This window comes from Notamacropus eugenii, chromosome 3, assembly GCF_028372415.1.
Source record: "Notamacropus eugenii isolate mMacEug1 chromosome 3, mMacEug1.pri_v2, whole genome shotgun sequence".
Lineage (NCBI taxonomy): Eukaryota > Metazoa > Chordata > Mammalia > Diprotodontia > Macropodidae > Notamacropus > Notamacropus eugenii.
Window position 1 is genome coordinate 430,949,398 of NC_092874.1, and position 16,034 is coordinate 430,965,431.

At 43.1% G+C, this 16,034-nt stretch overlaps 1 protein-coding gene across 1 annotated transcript in view; it reads left to right on the forward strand.

The window, feature by feature from the left end:
* FGD5 (FYVE, RhoGEF and PH domain containing 5) overlaps nt 1–16,034 on the forward strand; it is a 175,500-nt gene that overhangs the window by 141,094 nt on the left and 18,372 nt on the right. The window contains exons 11-12 of the mRNA XM_072598387.1: nt 7,509–7,580; nt 10,487–10,555. Coding sequence (XP_072454488.1) covers nt 7,509–7,580; nt 10,487–10,555 — 141 coding nt within the window. The remainder of the gene's footprint in view (nt 1–7,508; nt 7,581–10,486; nt 10,556–16,034) is intronic.

A 16,034-nucleotide genomic window follows, 5' to 3' on the forward strand; every position in this document is an offset into this window, starting at 1 on the left:
GCCCCATGGGCAACACCACAGGAGGCTTCCGAGAGGTCACCTGGCCAGCTGGGAAGTTTGAGTTCTGGGACTTTGGGGTCCTCTTCCTCATTCTCTTCCTGCCACTACAGCTCCCTCAAGCCACTTGTCAAATCACAGCCTTACAATGCCTCAGCTAGCAGGGACCTTCAAGGTCCACTTACTCTAACTCTCCCGTTTCATAAAAATAATAATAAGTAATGGCTAACATTTGTAGAGTGCCCCACTATCTTTACAAATATCATCTCATTGAATCTTTACAACAGCCCTGAGAGGAAGATGTTATTATCATCCCTATTTTACAGGTAAGGAAACTGAGGCAAAGAGAGTTTAAGTGACTTGCCTAGGGTCACAGAGCTAGTATTGGAGGCCAAATTCAAACTCGGGCCCAGCACTCTATCCACTGAGCCACCCAGCTGCCTGTTAGATAAAGAAACTGAGTCTTAGGGAAGGGGAAATGACCTGCCCAGAGCCACACAGCAAAGGCACGATTTGACCCAGGTCCCTCTTGCCCCAAAGTATTATGCTTTTTAAACTGCACTGCCTCTCTGAAGCCTCCTCTCACTTCCAGATCATTTCTCACATTTCAAAGAGCTTCTACAATGGTCTTCTTTCTTCTTACCATCCAGTGATATTTTGGATGCTTAGACCTTTATCGCCAGCCTTTTCCCTTTAGGCTTGAGCCAGATGTAGCCAGTCTTCTTGGAACCGCCATTCCCCTCAGTCGATATACGTATGGAGCTGCTGAGCAGCAGGGTTCTCCAGGAAGATAGTCCTGTTTACTAGAGTGTGATCTCCTGATGGGCAGAAATCAGCTCATCTATTCTATTAGGAGAGAGAGTACAAGAAACATTAATTGCTCACTGGACTAGATAGAGGCAGTTTGGCCGAATGGATAGAGTGCCAGACTCAGAGTCAGGAAAGCCTGGGTTCGAATCTCATCTCATTTAGTTCCTTGTAATGTGAAGCTAATGTGAGTCACAGTCTCTGGGCCTCAGTTTCCTCATCTGTAAAATGAGGGGAGGCGTCATTAGACTTGATAACTTCTAAGATCCCTTCCATCTCTAAATTTATACCCCTATTGGGGTATATTGGATTGTTGAATGAAGTTGTTTGGAAAGACTGCCAGAGGGGTTCCAAGACTTGGATTCCAGTCCCGACTCTGGCACTAACACACCATGGACAAGCAAGTCACCTTTTTACCCACAAGCTTGATTTACCATCTCTGTGAAATGGAAACACATTGACAGATCAGAGAATGTAGAGCTATAGGAGATGTTAGAGTTTATTTTGTCCAGTCCTCAATTTTACAGATGAGAAAATTGAGGTCCACACTAGTAGGAGGCAGGATTTGAACATGGGTCCTTCAGTTCCAGAATATCTATCTTTCTACTGCATCACATTGTCTTCCCAGGGTCCAAGTGTCTATTCTACCATTTACATCTCTCATGACGTTCACCTCTCTGGGATGTAGTTTCTTCATCTGTAAAATCAAGAGATTCCCCTAGGTGATTTCTAAGATTCCTTCTAATTCTAAAGACATGATGCTATGATCCAAAAAATTTTATGCCTGTGTGGCCTTGGAAAAGTCCAAAAGTTACTTTGCCTCCATTCTAGTTTTCTCGTACGTGAGACTGCATTCCTTTCTTTCTTTCTGCAAAGCAATTGGGGCTAAGTGACTTGCCCAGGGTCATGCAACTAGTATCAAGCGTCTAAGAGTAGATTCGAACTCTGGTCCTCCTAACTCCAGGGCCAGTGCTCTGTCACCTGCACCACTTATAGCTGACTTGCTATTTTCCTTGAAGGTTTATCATGAGGATTAAAAATATAATGTATATTAGAGCAATAAATACCATCTCTTATTATTCTCCTGACAGGCCAGAGCAAAGGTCACTCAGGAAAACCACAGAGGGTTTGCTTCTGGGTGCTCACATGGGGTAGAAAGGCCCAGCTATAGTTCGGGACTAGGGCAGAGACAGAGGTCTACTGATGGTCTGGCCACTGCTGATATCAGCCTTGAGTAAAAACCTAAATCTTCCCAGCTGTCCTGGGGGTTCATTTATTAACCTTGAGTTATCATCCAGAAGGGACAGCTGGTTTTTTGCCAGCGTATCCAACCTCCTTATGGCCTCATCCATCATGTTATAGGAATTCCTTCAGATGAAAAGACCTACATTGTCTCCCCCCGCCTCCACTTTCCTCTCTCCCTCTCTTCTTCCATTCTGGTTTCTCTTTAACCTGGGAGGCCCAGTATACTGGAGACACTAACACTAAGTCAGTGTTAGAAGGAAGGATTCTGAAAAAAAGAAGAAAGGATTATGGACTAGAAGTCAGGAGACAGGTTCAAGCCCTAATCCTATCAGAGATTCATTTTAGGAAAGTCTCTTCTCAGTCTGAAGCTCAGATTTCTTCCTTGAGGAAGGAGAAGAAAAGGAGGGCATTGAACTTTCTGCTTTTTAAGTCCAGCACTTTACCCTCTACACCCACCTAGCTACCTTTGGCACTGAACTAAATAAACTCAGAAGTCTCATTCAATACAATTTTGTTCATCTCTTTAAGCTTGCTGGATTTATTTGTATGTTTACGCATGCACACACGCACGCATGCACGCACTTCACATATTCACCCATGCTCCCTATTTCTCCCTCCATCCACTCACATTCGTCAGCAGTAGGTGTCACTCTGAAGACTTGGTCAGGTCCCTGCAATAAATCAGTCAATCAACAAACATCTATTAAGTGCCAGATACTTGTGCTGAGTGACGGAGGTAAAAATACAAAGAATGAAATAATCCATATTCTAAAGGCACACATCTTCTAATTACTGTAATAAAGAGGCTTGAAGGAGGTAGTAAACAGTACTTAACCACTGCTTATACCTGTGGGGCCACTCAGACCAAACCTTTAATAGTTTCTCCCAAGAAGAAAGTTTATGCTCCTGATCACAATGTGCAGGCTACAGCGTTTGCCTTTCTCAGTAGATTAGGTAGTATTGTTTAGTGGGTAGAGCAGTGAAGTGACAGGAGAGGCATCATGGTACAATGAAGAGCATAGTTGGTGGCCCTGGGTTTGAATCCTCCTTTGGTTCTTTGTGTTTGTGTGATCTTTGACAAATGCATTCACCTCCCTAAGCCTCAGTTTCCTTATCTGTAAAATAAGGCAATTGCACTAGATAACCTCTGACATTTTTAGCTGCAGGAGCCTAAGAACTGGCTTTGAATCCTACTTTAGAATACTTACTAGCTGACTGACCTTGGACAAAGTTGCTCTGAGTCTCATTCCTCTCACTTGTAAAAGAAGGAACAGCAGCACCCATCTCAGAGGGTTGCTCTGAGTGGCAAATGAGGTCTAACATGCTGTGTACAGCACTTTGTAAATCAGGGTGTCCCCAAAGCCTTGGTGTAGTTTTAAGCATTAATAACTTTAGAACTATACATGCTATAAACTTACCAAAAAATGAAAGGTTAATTATTTAAATTTTACATATTGGTATGTAATTCAGTCTAACTTTTTGTGCTATATGCTACACTAGTCAATTCTCAAACTTTGCTAAAACTTTGATTGGCTACTGCTCATTGCCTGAAAGGATTGCATTCAGAATCTTAACATTAAGATCATCCAAAGAGTGAAGTTTTTATTGTTGTGATATGACCTTACAAGAAAAGGTCTACAAGTGGACCTCCTCTCCCAAGCCACTGATCTGGGAAACTGTCACCCAGAAACTGTCCCACATACAACATGGCTGTGACTTATGAAAAAATTAAAAGTCTGTTATTCAAAATCTTCATAACCAAATGAATGTAAAAGAAATTTAAATACTCAAACTTTCAAATGATAAGGTTTTTTTTGTAAGTTAGTAACATTTATACTCCTAGTTATTAAAGTTCATAACCACACTAAGACTTTTGGAACACACTTTATAAAGCTCAGCTATTTTTATGTGTATGTGTGAGTGTGAGAGAAGGGGAGTGAGACAGATAGAGACTGAGAGAGTTGGGAAAGAGAAATAGAGACAAAGACAGGGAAGGAAGAAAGGGAGAGAAGACGAGAGAAGGGCGTGTGTGTGTGTGTGTGTGTGTGTGTGTGTGTGTGTGTGTGTGTGTGTGTGTGTGTGTGTGTGTGTGTGAAGATGCCACCTTCATGTGCAGCTGTCTCCACACTATGCATCCCGTCTACTTCCCCTGATGTTACCTTTTTCATTCATCTACCCTGAAATGTCCCCCATTTTTTACTTACTTTATGGTAAGGCAAAGTAGACACAATGGCGTAGTACAAAAGATCACCGAATTTGGAGTCAGAAACCCTCAGTTCAGCATCCCGTTATGCCACAAATACAAGCCATCTCTGAGCCTCAGTTTCTTATCTGTAAAAGGCTGCTGTGTGGATCAAATGAGAGAAGGGTTGTGAAAGGGCTTTGGAAAAAAGAAATTGCATTGCAAACATAGGGAGTCCATTGAATTCTTTTGAGAGGCCTGCCTGCTATCACCTGTCTTCAACAGCAGTGCATTTCCGATAATGACATGACCATCATCTTGGCACTTCTTGGAGAAGGACACCAATCCACCAATTCACTCTGTGCTTATGTCACTGGGCCTAGGGCATCTGTGTCCTCTTAACCAAGCTCTTAAGCAGCTTCTTAAGTTATGAAATCCTTCTTCCCTTTATGTCAGCTTCCCCAGAAGGGGAGATTGGAAAGGTAGGGGCTGGGAGGAGCAGGGCTAAGGGGAACAGAATGGAAGAGGGAAGGAAAGAAATAGAATCCACATGTGGAATGCTTTGTTGGCGAAGGGGGAGGAGGAAAAGGCCCATGAGCTCACAGCTCTTGGGCTCTCTCTCTCTAGCCTCCTGGTTTCCTTAAGAAACTGGACTTGGTAGGGACCTTGAGGGAACCTATGCTCTGTGCCACCTGGCACCATGTTTTATCACTGGAGCAGCCTTAAGCCAGTGGACCTTCCAATACTGGTGTGACTTTCCTTTTGTTTTACATTATAGTTTCTCACCCAACAATAATTCCATGCCCTTCTAAGAGATTTTCTTCCTTTTTTCCACTATCCAAATGTTGTCATACCCATCTTACTGCTTAATGTCTCCAGATCCCCTCCTTCATCCCTCAGAACTTCTCAAACATGGTCACCTACCCTCTCTTCTTTCCTTTCACAGAGACTAATGCTTTTACTTTTCCCTTTGTCTCATTCCCTCCTCCCTCTCCTAGGCAATTTTTTTTGATATAATGAACTCCAAGATGAGAAAACTCCCTCTACCAATGCAGGTTGGCATCTTCTTTACAATTTCTAGTCTTGGAGTTGCCTCAACATATAAATAAATTCACAGTAATTTGAAGAAAGGGTGAACACTAACAACCAGGGAGATCAATTACCAGGTTATATCTATTTCCCCTCTATCTCATCTCTCATATGGATCCACTTTTCTTTCTTCTCATTATACCAACCTCATTACTGATTCTCTGGACTTTACAATAAACAGGCATTACTGCATCCACTCTCTCCATTCTAAAACACACACCCTTGAGACCACTTCTAAAACAATCTTTATTTCTGCATTGATCTGGTTATTGTCATTCTTCTGGTAAAAAGTCTTCAGTGGCTCCCTACTACCTTACCTAATAAAGTTCATGCTTTCTCTGACATCCAAAGTCCTCATTAACTTAGCAGCACCCTTACCTTTCCAGCTATGTCTCATATATACCCTACACTCCATTTGAATCAGACTGTCCTCTAAATATGCCCTACACTTTCCCATCTCTAGCCTTTTCCCCAGATGTTTCTTATACGTGGAATGTCCTTTCTCCCACATGGGGTCATAAGTTAACATATTTAGAGCTGAAAGAGATCTTAGAAGTCAAGTTGGTCAACAGTCATATTATAGAGACAATACTGAAGCCCAGAGAGATTAAGTAATTGGCTAAGGTCACACAGGTACAAGACCTGGGCTTTGTGAACCCGATCCTCTCACTTCAGACACAGTGTTCTTTCCACAAAACCTTGATTTCATTCTTTAAAGCCCAAATCTGATGCTTCCTTCAGGAAGCCTTCCTTGATCTCTCCTGTTATTAATAACATTCTTCCTTACACTTCAAATAGTATTATTGTTTATACGTCTTTAACGTCCTTGACGCATGATCTTGGGTTGCCTGTATTTTGTACTCTATTCCTCTACTAAACCATAAGCTTCTTGAGGGCAGGGACTGTGTTTAATCTAACTTTGTATCTACCCTAGTGACTAACCCAGTATTTTACCTGCAGTGGGTATTTAGATGAATATGATTTAGAACTGAAAGATTTTGAGATAATTTAGTACAACTATTTCATTTTACAGGTAAGAAAACTGAGGGCCAGTGAGGCCACATGACCCACCAGAGGTCAAACAGGAAGCAAATAAGCAGCTTCTAATTCCCAACATTAGTAAATATTTGATGAATAAATGAATCAGCGGGTCTCTCTTTCCCTGTCTTTCTCTCTCTCTCTCATTCTCTCCCTTTCTCTGTCTCTTGTACTCTCTCTGTATCTTTCTCCATAGATATATGCACATCTATTCAGATAGCTGTACCTTGATTCCTGTACATTTCTCTATGTTTCAACACCTACGCCTTCCTAAGTTCTTTCTGTTTCTGTCTTCATCTCCGTACCCATCTTTGCCTCTCTTTGTGTCACTATCTTTCTTTTTCTCTGCATGTCTCCATCTCTAAACAGAAACTGATTCCCATGGCCTTTGCCCAGGAAGTTGGGTTTGAGATTTTTGGAAGATTGGACCAGGAAGCACAGAGGGCACCAAGCTCTCCATCCTGTGCCTACCCATCTGTCAAGCTCTTGCTACCCGTATCTGAATAGCCTCTCTATCCCACAGTCTATTTGGTGCGTTGGCCATTCAACAGCCCAGGAAGGTTGGCAGACTAGTAATCCAGGGCCTGATTTGGCCCTACCTGGGGAAGAAGGGGGGAAACTCATCATTCCCAAATACCTATGCCCTCCCCTTCCCCAACCCTTTTCCAACCTCCATACCTGTGGTCATACTGTTACTTCACGGAAAGGCCTCCCTGCTCCACCCCATCTCGGCCTATGAAAATCCTACCAATCCTACCATTCTAATTCAAATAGCATCTCAGAGAAACCTCAGATTTCTTCTAGCTGAAAGTAATCTCTCTCCTTCTATGGATTCCTCCACCGGCAAAACTGTGTTTATAGTTCCCTCAGGTCATTAATTATCTCCTTAATTGTATTATGCTTAATTATGTACAAGTCTTATCCTCCCCAGACTGTGATCTCCACAAGGGCAGGGGCCATGTCTTAACCATTGCTTTCTCCCTAGTCGTGCCCAGAATACTTGTGGGTTCTCAATAAGTGTTGGTTGGATGCATATATGAGTAAAAAAAAAAAAAAAAGAAATGAACAAATGAAAAAAATCAGGCTTCCCTTTTTCTTTCCCCTAATCTGTCTGACCCATTTTAATCCTCTACTCCTGTCTCGCCCTCAGGAAAACCTACAGAAGTTGGTCCATATCGAGCACAGCGTCAGAGGCCAGAACAACCTCCTCCAGCCAGGAAGGGTAAGTGCAGTGGGTGAGGCCCCTGATAAGGCCATTGTTTGGGGGCTGGTTTTATTTTGGATCATGGCAGGGTGAGACCTCAGCCCAGCCTGGCTACAGGTGGTGTTTACTGGTCCAGGCTGGGCTGGGCTCTGGGCCTGGGGAGGAGGGAGAGGCCAGGACCTCTTGTTCTACCTGGCCTGGGGCCAGAAGCTGAGGGCAAAGGGCTTGGACTGGTGGTTTGCCTTATTCCCCAGGGTCAGGGCTGGTACCCATGGTCATGCGTCATGTTTCCATAGGAAGAAGCATCCATGATCTGTGAGCAGTTCTCCATTTTTAAAGGAGTAGATGTTTATTTTTGCCTCAGAGTCTGCAAGAGGCATCCCTCCTCTTGAGGAGGAGAAAATCAGTGGGCTTTAGCAGGGAAAGAAGGGGAACATTTCCCTACCCCCCACTACCCCTCATGGAAGGTCCCTGACTAAAAAAAAAAGATGTCTCTTGAGAGCTACACATAAGTTTAAAAAATATGTTTTTTTGATTTATTTTTAAGGGAAAGAAATCCACCTGGTTTTAATATTATGAATAGTGAGCATAAAACTCTATTGACAAATAACCATAAACAATGTTATTTCCATATTATTGCCAATTAAGGAAAAGAAGCTGAGAGAGAAAATAAAAGATGGTGTCGGCAGGGTTATATTTGGAATGCATATTTATTCTTTTTCTGAGCCTTTTTCCCAAATCAAATCCAGCATTTTGGCTTAGTTAGAACCCAGTAGGGGTGAGCAGAAAGAGCCCTGGATCTGAAATCAGAAGACCTGGCTTTGTGAACCTGATTCTCTATCTGCTCAACCACCTGTGGGACCTTGGACAGCTCATGTCCTGTCCCTGGAGCCTTGACTTCCTCATCCTTAGAAGGAGGGGATTATAATACACTGCTTCTGAGGCTCCTTCTGGTTCTAGGTATATGATATTATGATCTGATGTACTCATCACTGCCCTTTGGGAGGAAGAAGGGAAGGAAGGAAGGAAAGAAGAAAGGAAGAAGGGAAGGAAGGGAGAGAGAGAGGGAGGGAGAAAGGGAAGAAAGGAAGGGAGGGAGAGAAAGAGAGAGAAGGAAAGAAAGAGAAAAAGAAAGAAGGGAAGAGAGAGAAAGAAGGAAGAAGAGAAAGAAAGAAAAAAGGAGAGAGGAACAAAGGAAGGAGGGAGGGAAGAAGGGAAGGAGGAGAAGAGAGAGAGAAAGAAGGCAGGAGAGACAAAGAAAAGAAGGAAGAGAGGAGAGAAAGGAAGGAGAGAGAAAGAGAGAAGGAAGGAAAGAAATAAAAAAGGAAAGAGAGAAAGAAGAAAGGAAGGAAGGAGGGAGGGAGGAAAGAAAAGAAAGGAGGGAGGTGGGGGAGGGAGAGAGAGAAAGAAAAAGAGAAAGAAAAAAAGAAAGAAGCAGGGAGGAGAGAAAGAAAGGAGGGAGAGAGAAAGGAAGGAGACAAAGAAGAAAAAGGAAGTAATTGATTCCTTCCTGATTTCTTAAGTATTTATTAAGTGCCTACTATGTGTGCCAGGTACTGTACAAAGCACTTTACAAATTTTATTTTATTTAGTCCCTACAACTCTCCTGGGAAATACGGACTATCATTATCCCAGTTTTACAGCTGAGGAAACTGAGACAGACAGAGATTAAGTGACTTGCCCAGTGTCACGTAGCTAGTATCTGAGGCTGAATTCAAACTCAAGTCTTCAGGCTCAGCACTCTATCCACTGCACCACTCAGTTGTCTTTATTTGCTGTATTGAACATTCACCAGCTCTATTCAGAGAAGAGGAATTTATGATTTGGGCAGTGGTCTGTAGCCAGAACCATATCACTATGTCACATGATACTTGCCAAGAGCAGGGAAAGCAAATCAACTGGTACCAAGTGCCAGTTAACCTTGTAAGAAGTACAGGTGTAAGAAGTACGCTTCTTCCAGAGTGCCTGCTGGATACCCAGCATCTTCCCAGATACTAAGCATCACCAAGCATTTACTAAGCGCCAACGATGTGCCAGGTACTATTCTAGGTGCTGAAGATGAAAAGGCAAAAATTAAATAGTCCCTGACCTCAAGGGGCTTACATGATATGAGAGGAGCCAGCAAGGTCCCTGCCCTCCAGGAGCTCATAGTAATAGGGGAGAAAAATTCTGTTCTTACATTGGGTGACCCAGAGCAAATGGCTTCTCCTCTCTGAGTCTCAATGTCTCCATTCATAAAATGGGGGTAAAATTATAACTGTGCTACCTACCTCTTTGTGTTCTTATGGGGAAAGGTACTTTGTAAATTTTAAAGCATTATATGATATGAGCTATTATTATTGTTAGTAACATTGACACTAATAGTCATATCATTATTACTAATAATAATGCAATCTGGCCAAAAGAGATTTTAGCACCACATAAACAGTGCCATGAGATCACTGAGGGCTGGGTGGTCAATGAAGGCTCCATGAAGAAGGTGGGACTTAGAATCATCGATTTAGAACTGAAAGAAACCTTAGAAGTCATCTAGTCCAACCCCCTTCTTTTACAGAGGAGGAAACTGAGGCCCACTGAGGTTCAGCAACTTGCCTAAGGTCATACAGGTAGTAACTTTCAGAGGTACTCCTTGGAGCCAGGTCTTAAAGGTTGGCCCTGCTCAACCTTGTACAACCCTACCATATGAACACACGAACAGTCCTTTGAGGGTAAGGCAGGTGCAGCTGTCTTTCAGACCCTTCTCTGGGCCACTAACACCATCCTGGTCCCTCACTGCTGTGTGTGGTGAGACATGGCTAGTTTGGGATCAAGGTTTGCTCCCCTTCTCTTGCTTCACAAGTCTTCAGACACATGACTGGGACAGAATGGGGACTGAGTGGCTGACTGCAAGGAGCCAGGTACTAACACCAGATTATTCCTTGCAGGAATTCCTGAAAGAAGGGACTTTGATGAAAGTGACAGGAAAGTCCAGACACCCTCGGCATCTGTTCTTGGTAAGAATCTGGAATGGCTGGGGCCAGTCAGTCCACCAACTAGCATTTATTAAGTGTTTACCATGTGCCAGGCACTGTGCTAAGAAAGGCAAACAACATGACCCTTGCCCTCAAGGAGCCTCCAGTACAATGGCAAAGGGATTTGATAGACTTGTCTAGCCAGAAAGGATTTCTCTGGTATCCTCTCACCTCCCTTTCCGGCCTCCTTTCCCTGATGCTAGAGGAGGCAGTATGGTACAGTAGTGGGAGACACTACACTGCATTCAGGAGACCTGGGTTATATTCCCAGCTCTTCTGCTTAGTGGCTATGTGGCCTTGGGCCAGCTACACAATCCAATAATTATCTACTGTGTGAAGCATTTGTGTTGGACATAAAGATAAAATCAGACATAATCTCTATTTATATTCTAATGATGGGGGGATGAAGAGGGGAGCAGAGATACAATAAGTAAACACACATATGTATACACATGCTTATTTGAAGAGGAGGAAGCAATGACCACTATGGAGCATCAGGAAAGGCAAAAAGGAAGCTAGGGATTCCAGGAGTCCCTCCTAGGTATGGGGATCTGCAGGAGGATGGGTATCAGGTTGGAGACAATGCCAGTGGGCTGTTGTGGCTAGAACATAGAGAAGGTGAATAATGTCTGATAATCCTAAAAAGGCTGGGACCACATTGCAACAGACTTTTAATGCCTAGCTGAGGAGACTGTAGGTCTATGATACTATGGTCTATGACTCAATGATTTCCAAGGTTCCTCTTGGTTTTACTATTCTATGCACTAAGGCTCTTCCAAGTTTCTAATGTTCAATGCCTTCTTTTTTTTTTCCTCCAAGCATCTAACCTGTGTCCCATTCTTGTAGGAACTTGCTTTTAGAAGCTATTCTGAGCCCCTCTAAAGTCCCTTTAGAGAAGAGAATTAAGGGTGCACCTTCTTCCTAGGATTAGCCACATTTTCATAAGAATCATAAACTGTCAATACTCTAAGAAACAAGAGCTCCCATTCTCCCCCACCCAGTTGTACTATGGTGTGGTAGCATGGTGGTTTGGTGTTTGGGTAAGCAGGGTTGCCACTCCCTCTTAGTTGGTGCTATCCTGGCATGGGTGGAACTCCTCCTGTCTTGGGTATGACTGTCTCTCCAGCCGCTGTCTGAATGCCACACCTCTGGGCGGGTTTTCCTCTCAAACTATGACTGGGGAACGAGAAAAGGAAAACAACCAAGGTTCACCTAAAATACCAGCCCAACTAGTGACAGTTCTCCTGCTTTTCCCCAACAGCCCCCGATTTATTCATTGCCTAGAAAGAAATATAGGGATTTTTTTTATTTGTGTACTGGAAATATCTAAAAATGGATCAATAACTCTTGTTTAACTCTGAGCCCCCAGTCAGTGATTTACTTGCCAAAAACAAAACCAAAAAACAACTCACAAGTTTAAAATTTCTCTTTTCCCTGGTGCTCTTCTACTGCAATGTCCTTTGGTTAAAGGACAAAGTCAGAAGAAAAATAAACAAACTTTTAATAAGCTTCAGTAAGCCTCTATCCTAGGAAAAGATCAAGAGAGAAATGAAGAATTACAACCCTGGGATCTGCAATGGGTGGAGGTGAGGAGAAAAGATGGAGGGAAGTTCAAGGCTGGGGTCCATTTGAAGCACACGGACCTCTGGAACAATTAACTTTGAGGCAGAAGGACAGGTAACCATTAAAAAGCATCAGAGTCAGAGAACTGCAGTGGCAACTACCTCTCTCCTTTCTGCTAAAGGCATGACCTGAATTAATTACAGCCCCATATCTAAGCACCTACTATGTTGTTTTTCTGGGAAGTCACAAGCTAATCCAGTTTGAGCATCCTCTGAAAAACCTCCCCTCATACTCACCAAAGAGAAAGGAGAAAAGTTGAGATGGAAGGATGGTCTGATGGGGAAAGGTCATAGAACCCTAGATTCAGAACTAGAGGGGACCTCAGGTATCATCCAGCCCTACTCTCTCCTTTTACAGATGAGGAAACTGAGGCCCAGAAAGAAGGGATTTGTCTAAAGTTATACAGAACTGAGATTTGAACACAAGTCCTCTGATGCCAAACCCAGTATTCTTTTCATTGAATCCCTCTGGGATGATAGAAACCTCACAGGATAGAGAGTCAAAGGATTTGCATGGAAATTGGAGACCTGGCACACATGCTTGGTGGTCTTAGGGAAGTCACTTTAACCATTTTGGGTCTCCATTTTCTTATCTGTAAAATGAAGGTTGAGCTGAGTGACTTCCAAGATCCCCTGAAGATCTATCCTTACAGGGACAATTGTCAACTGGCCCTCCCCAGAGGAAGAATGAGGGGCAATCTACATAATATGAGGGAGTGGTAAGAAAGCCTGAACCCTGCCCGCAAAGAGGAAACAAAGCTGTTCCTCCCCATCTCTCCCCATCTTCCTTGGGTGAGCTTTCTTTTCCTTTAAAAGGTTGTTCTTGGAGTCTACTTTAACTCCAGATTCTTAGTAAGGTGGGATTTGCCTTGGGGCCTCCAGTGCCCTCAGGATGGCCTTGAGAAAGACTAGGATCGTTGTCAAATGTGGGATGTGCTTCCCCACCTTCTTAAACAGAGGACACCAACCAGCATCTCCTCTGTCTTCACTTGACATCAATGTGCCTGCTTTTGTCCATCCGCCTTTCTTTCCAACTGCTCTGCATTGAACCAAATATCCGGACTGTTGTATTCTTTCAAGAAAGTAAGGGGTTGATGGAATTCTCCTGAGAACCTAAAGGCATACTAAATAGGATGCCAGGCATGGAGTTGTGGGATCATAGATGTAGAGATGGAAGGGAACTTAGAGGTCATCAAGTCCAACACCTTTCATTTGACAGATAAGAAAACTGAGATAAGAAAGGTTAAGGGACTTGTCCAGGGTGAGACAGGTAATAAGTATCTGAAAAAGAATTCAAACTCAAGTCTTCCTTGAACCCAAGTCCAGCCCTCTATAGACCATACCACCACCTGTGTTACTATGGGCATGTCAGAGCCTCAGTTTCCTCATCTGTAAAATGGGAATAATAATATCTGTGTGTAGGGTTGTTAATGAGCTCAAGTGAGTTATTGTATGCAAAGGGATATGCAAACTTTAAAGCACTATCATGACATTTAGTAGTAGTAGTAGTAGTAGTATTTCTAACACACAAACTTTTATTGCGTATATTGTTGGCAACAATTTTGGTCCCCCTTCTTGGTTTTCAGTTGAGTTCCGGATGACTGAGGCTGCCAGATAGATAAGGGGTGAGGTAGTACTACAGATCTTAGTTAACGAAGGGCAGTTAGGTGGCACTGTGGATAGAGCATTGGCCCTGGAGTCAAGAGGACCTGAGTTTAAATCCAGCCTCAGACACTTATTAGCAGTGTGACCCTGGGTAAGTCACTTAACCTAATTGCCTAACCAGCACAAAATTTAAAAAAATATAAAAAAAAATAGGAAGAACTGGAGTGGTTTTGGACCCACTTTAAGCTAATTTGGGGTTATAAAGGAGTGTGTGTGTATGTATGTGTGAAGTGTGTATGTGTGTGTATGTATGTGTGAAGTGTGTATGTGTGTGTGTGTGTCTAAGTTGTTATATGGGTGTGTGAGTGACCTTTCTCAAACCTTAGAGTCATCAGGCTTCCCTTGGCCAGTGATATTGTTGAATTTGGGGCTTCCTGCCAGGATGTTTCTGGTGTTTGGCTGGCCCACTTTCCCCTGAGGTCTTGGCTCCAGTGAAGGCTTTTGCACAGACTGGGCTAACTCAGCCGCACCCCCTCCCACTCACCATCCCTCCATCCCTACACACCCATGGGAGGCTCCCAAGGAGGCAGTCTCTCTGATCTCAGCCTTCCAAGAATTCCTCTACAGAACCTGCTGTCATGCAGTGAGAAATATAGGGGACAGGCAGCCTTTGTGGGTAGCTGGGGGTCCCCTTTCTGTCAAGCCCTTCCTGGGTTTGGAAGAAGTAGAGATGAGACAACCTTACAGCTCAGGCTTTAGTGTGGGTGTGTGTTGTAGACAGAAGAACCTCATTCTAAAACTGGAGAATGTTAAATTCTAAGGAGAAGGGCTTGGAGGAGATCTGAGAACCAAAGAGAGAGGCAGGGCTAACTAGTAAAGACTGTTCAAGAGTTCACATCAAATTTAGTCTTTCCCCACAAGTTCTACTGCAAATATTTCTGAGTGCCTACAGTGTTCCCTGAAATCCAAATCAGACACAGTTCTTTTCTTCAAGGAGCTTACGGTCCAGGTGAGAAAACAAGATTCATACTCAAAACAATCAGTCAACAAACCTAAGTACCTACTATGTACCAAGCACTGGATTAGATGGTGGTGATACAAAAACAAAAATGAAATAGTGCTTGAGCTTGAGGAACTTGCATTCTAATGGAGAAACAATATGTGTGTATAATTAGATACAATATAATAAACATAAAAAATTTATTTTGGTTTTTGATGGGAAGTAGTAGCCAGGGGAGTTTCAGGAAAGACCCCATGGAAGAGGTGTCACTGGAGCTGAGCTCTGAAGGAGGCTAGGAATTCTAAGAGGCAGAGATGAGGAGTAAATGCATTCTAGGCACAGGAGAGAGAAGAGATGGAAATGTCCATTTGAGAGAAACAGTTATTGCTCCATTTGTCTGGACCCCAGAATTCATGAAGGGGAGTAATGTGTAATAAACCTGTTGTAGTACTCTAGAGCTGGGTCATGAAAGAAAATAAAATCAGAGGACATGGTACAGGACAGTTGAGGGTGACAGAAAAGGGGTACAGGAGAGGAGAGGAAAGAGAGATTACTGAGATCTGGGGTGGTCAGAGAATGCTGCTTGGAGGAGGGTCTACTTTAACTGGGTCTTAAAGGTTGTGACTAGATAGAGAAGGGTGGGGGCAGGTTATTCCAAGAGAAATAGTTGGCACAAAAATACAGAGGAACATAAGAGTGAGACAACCAGGCTGGTTTAAGTGTGAGTTTAGGAAAAGAGGGTGAAGAGTTTGGAAAGAGAGTGGGAGATCACATTATGAAGGGTCGGGGATACCAGAATAAAGAATTTGGACTTAATATCCTAGAAAAGGGGGCACCATTCTGGTTCCCATGAGAAAATGACAGTAGTATGTTAAAAGAAGGGAGGAAACAAGCATATAGTAAGTGCCTACTGTGTGTCAAGCACTATGCTATATGATTTACAAATATCATCTCCTTTGATCCTCACAATAACCCTAGGAAATAAGGGCTATCAATATCCCCATTTTACATTTGAGGAAGTTGAGGCAGACAGATGAAGTGATTTGTCCCAAGTTCTTACAACCAGTGTCCACGGCTGGATTTGAACTTGGGTCTTTTCTGACTCCAGGCTTTGACTCAGGGTCAGTGCTTTTTCTACTGTATCCCTAGTTACTCCCTCTTTGACTCCAAATCTAATGCTTCCTTTCTTAAAAAGCACAGGAAAAATAAATGTATGTTGAATTTAATTGAATGG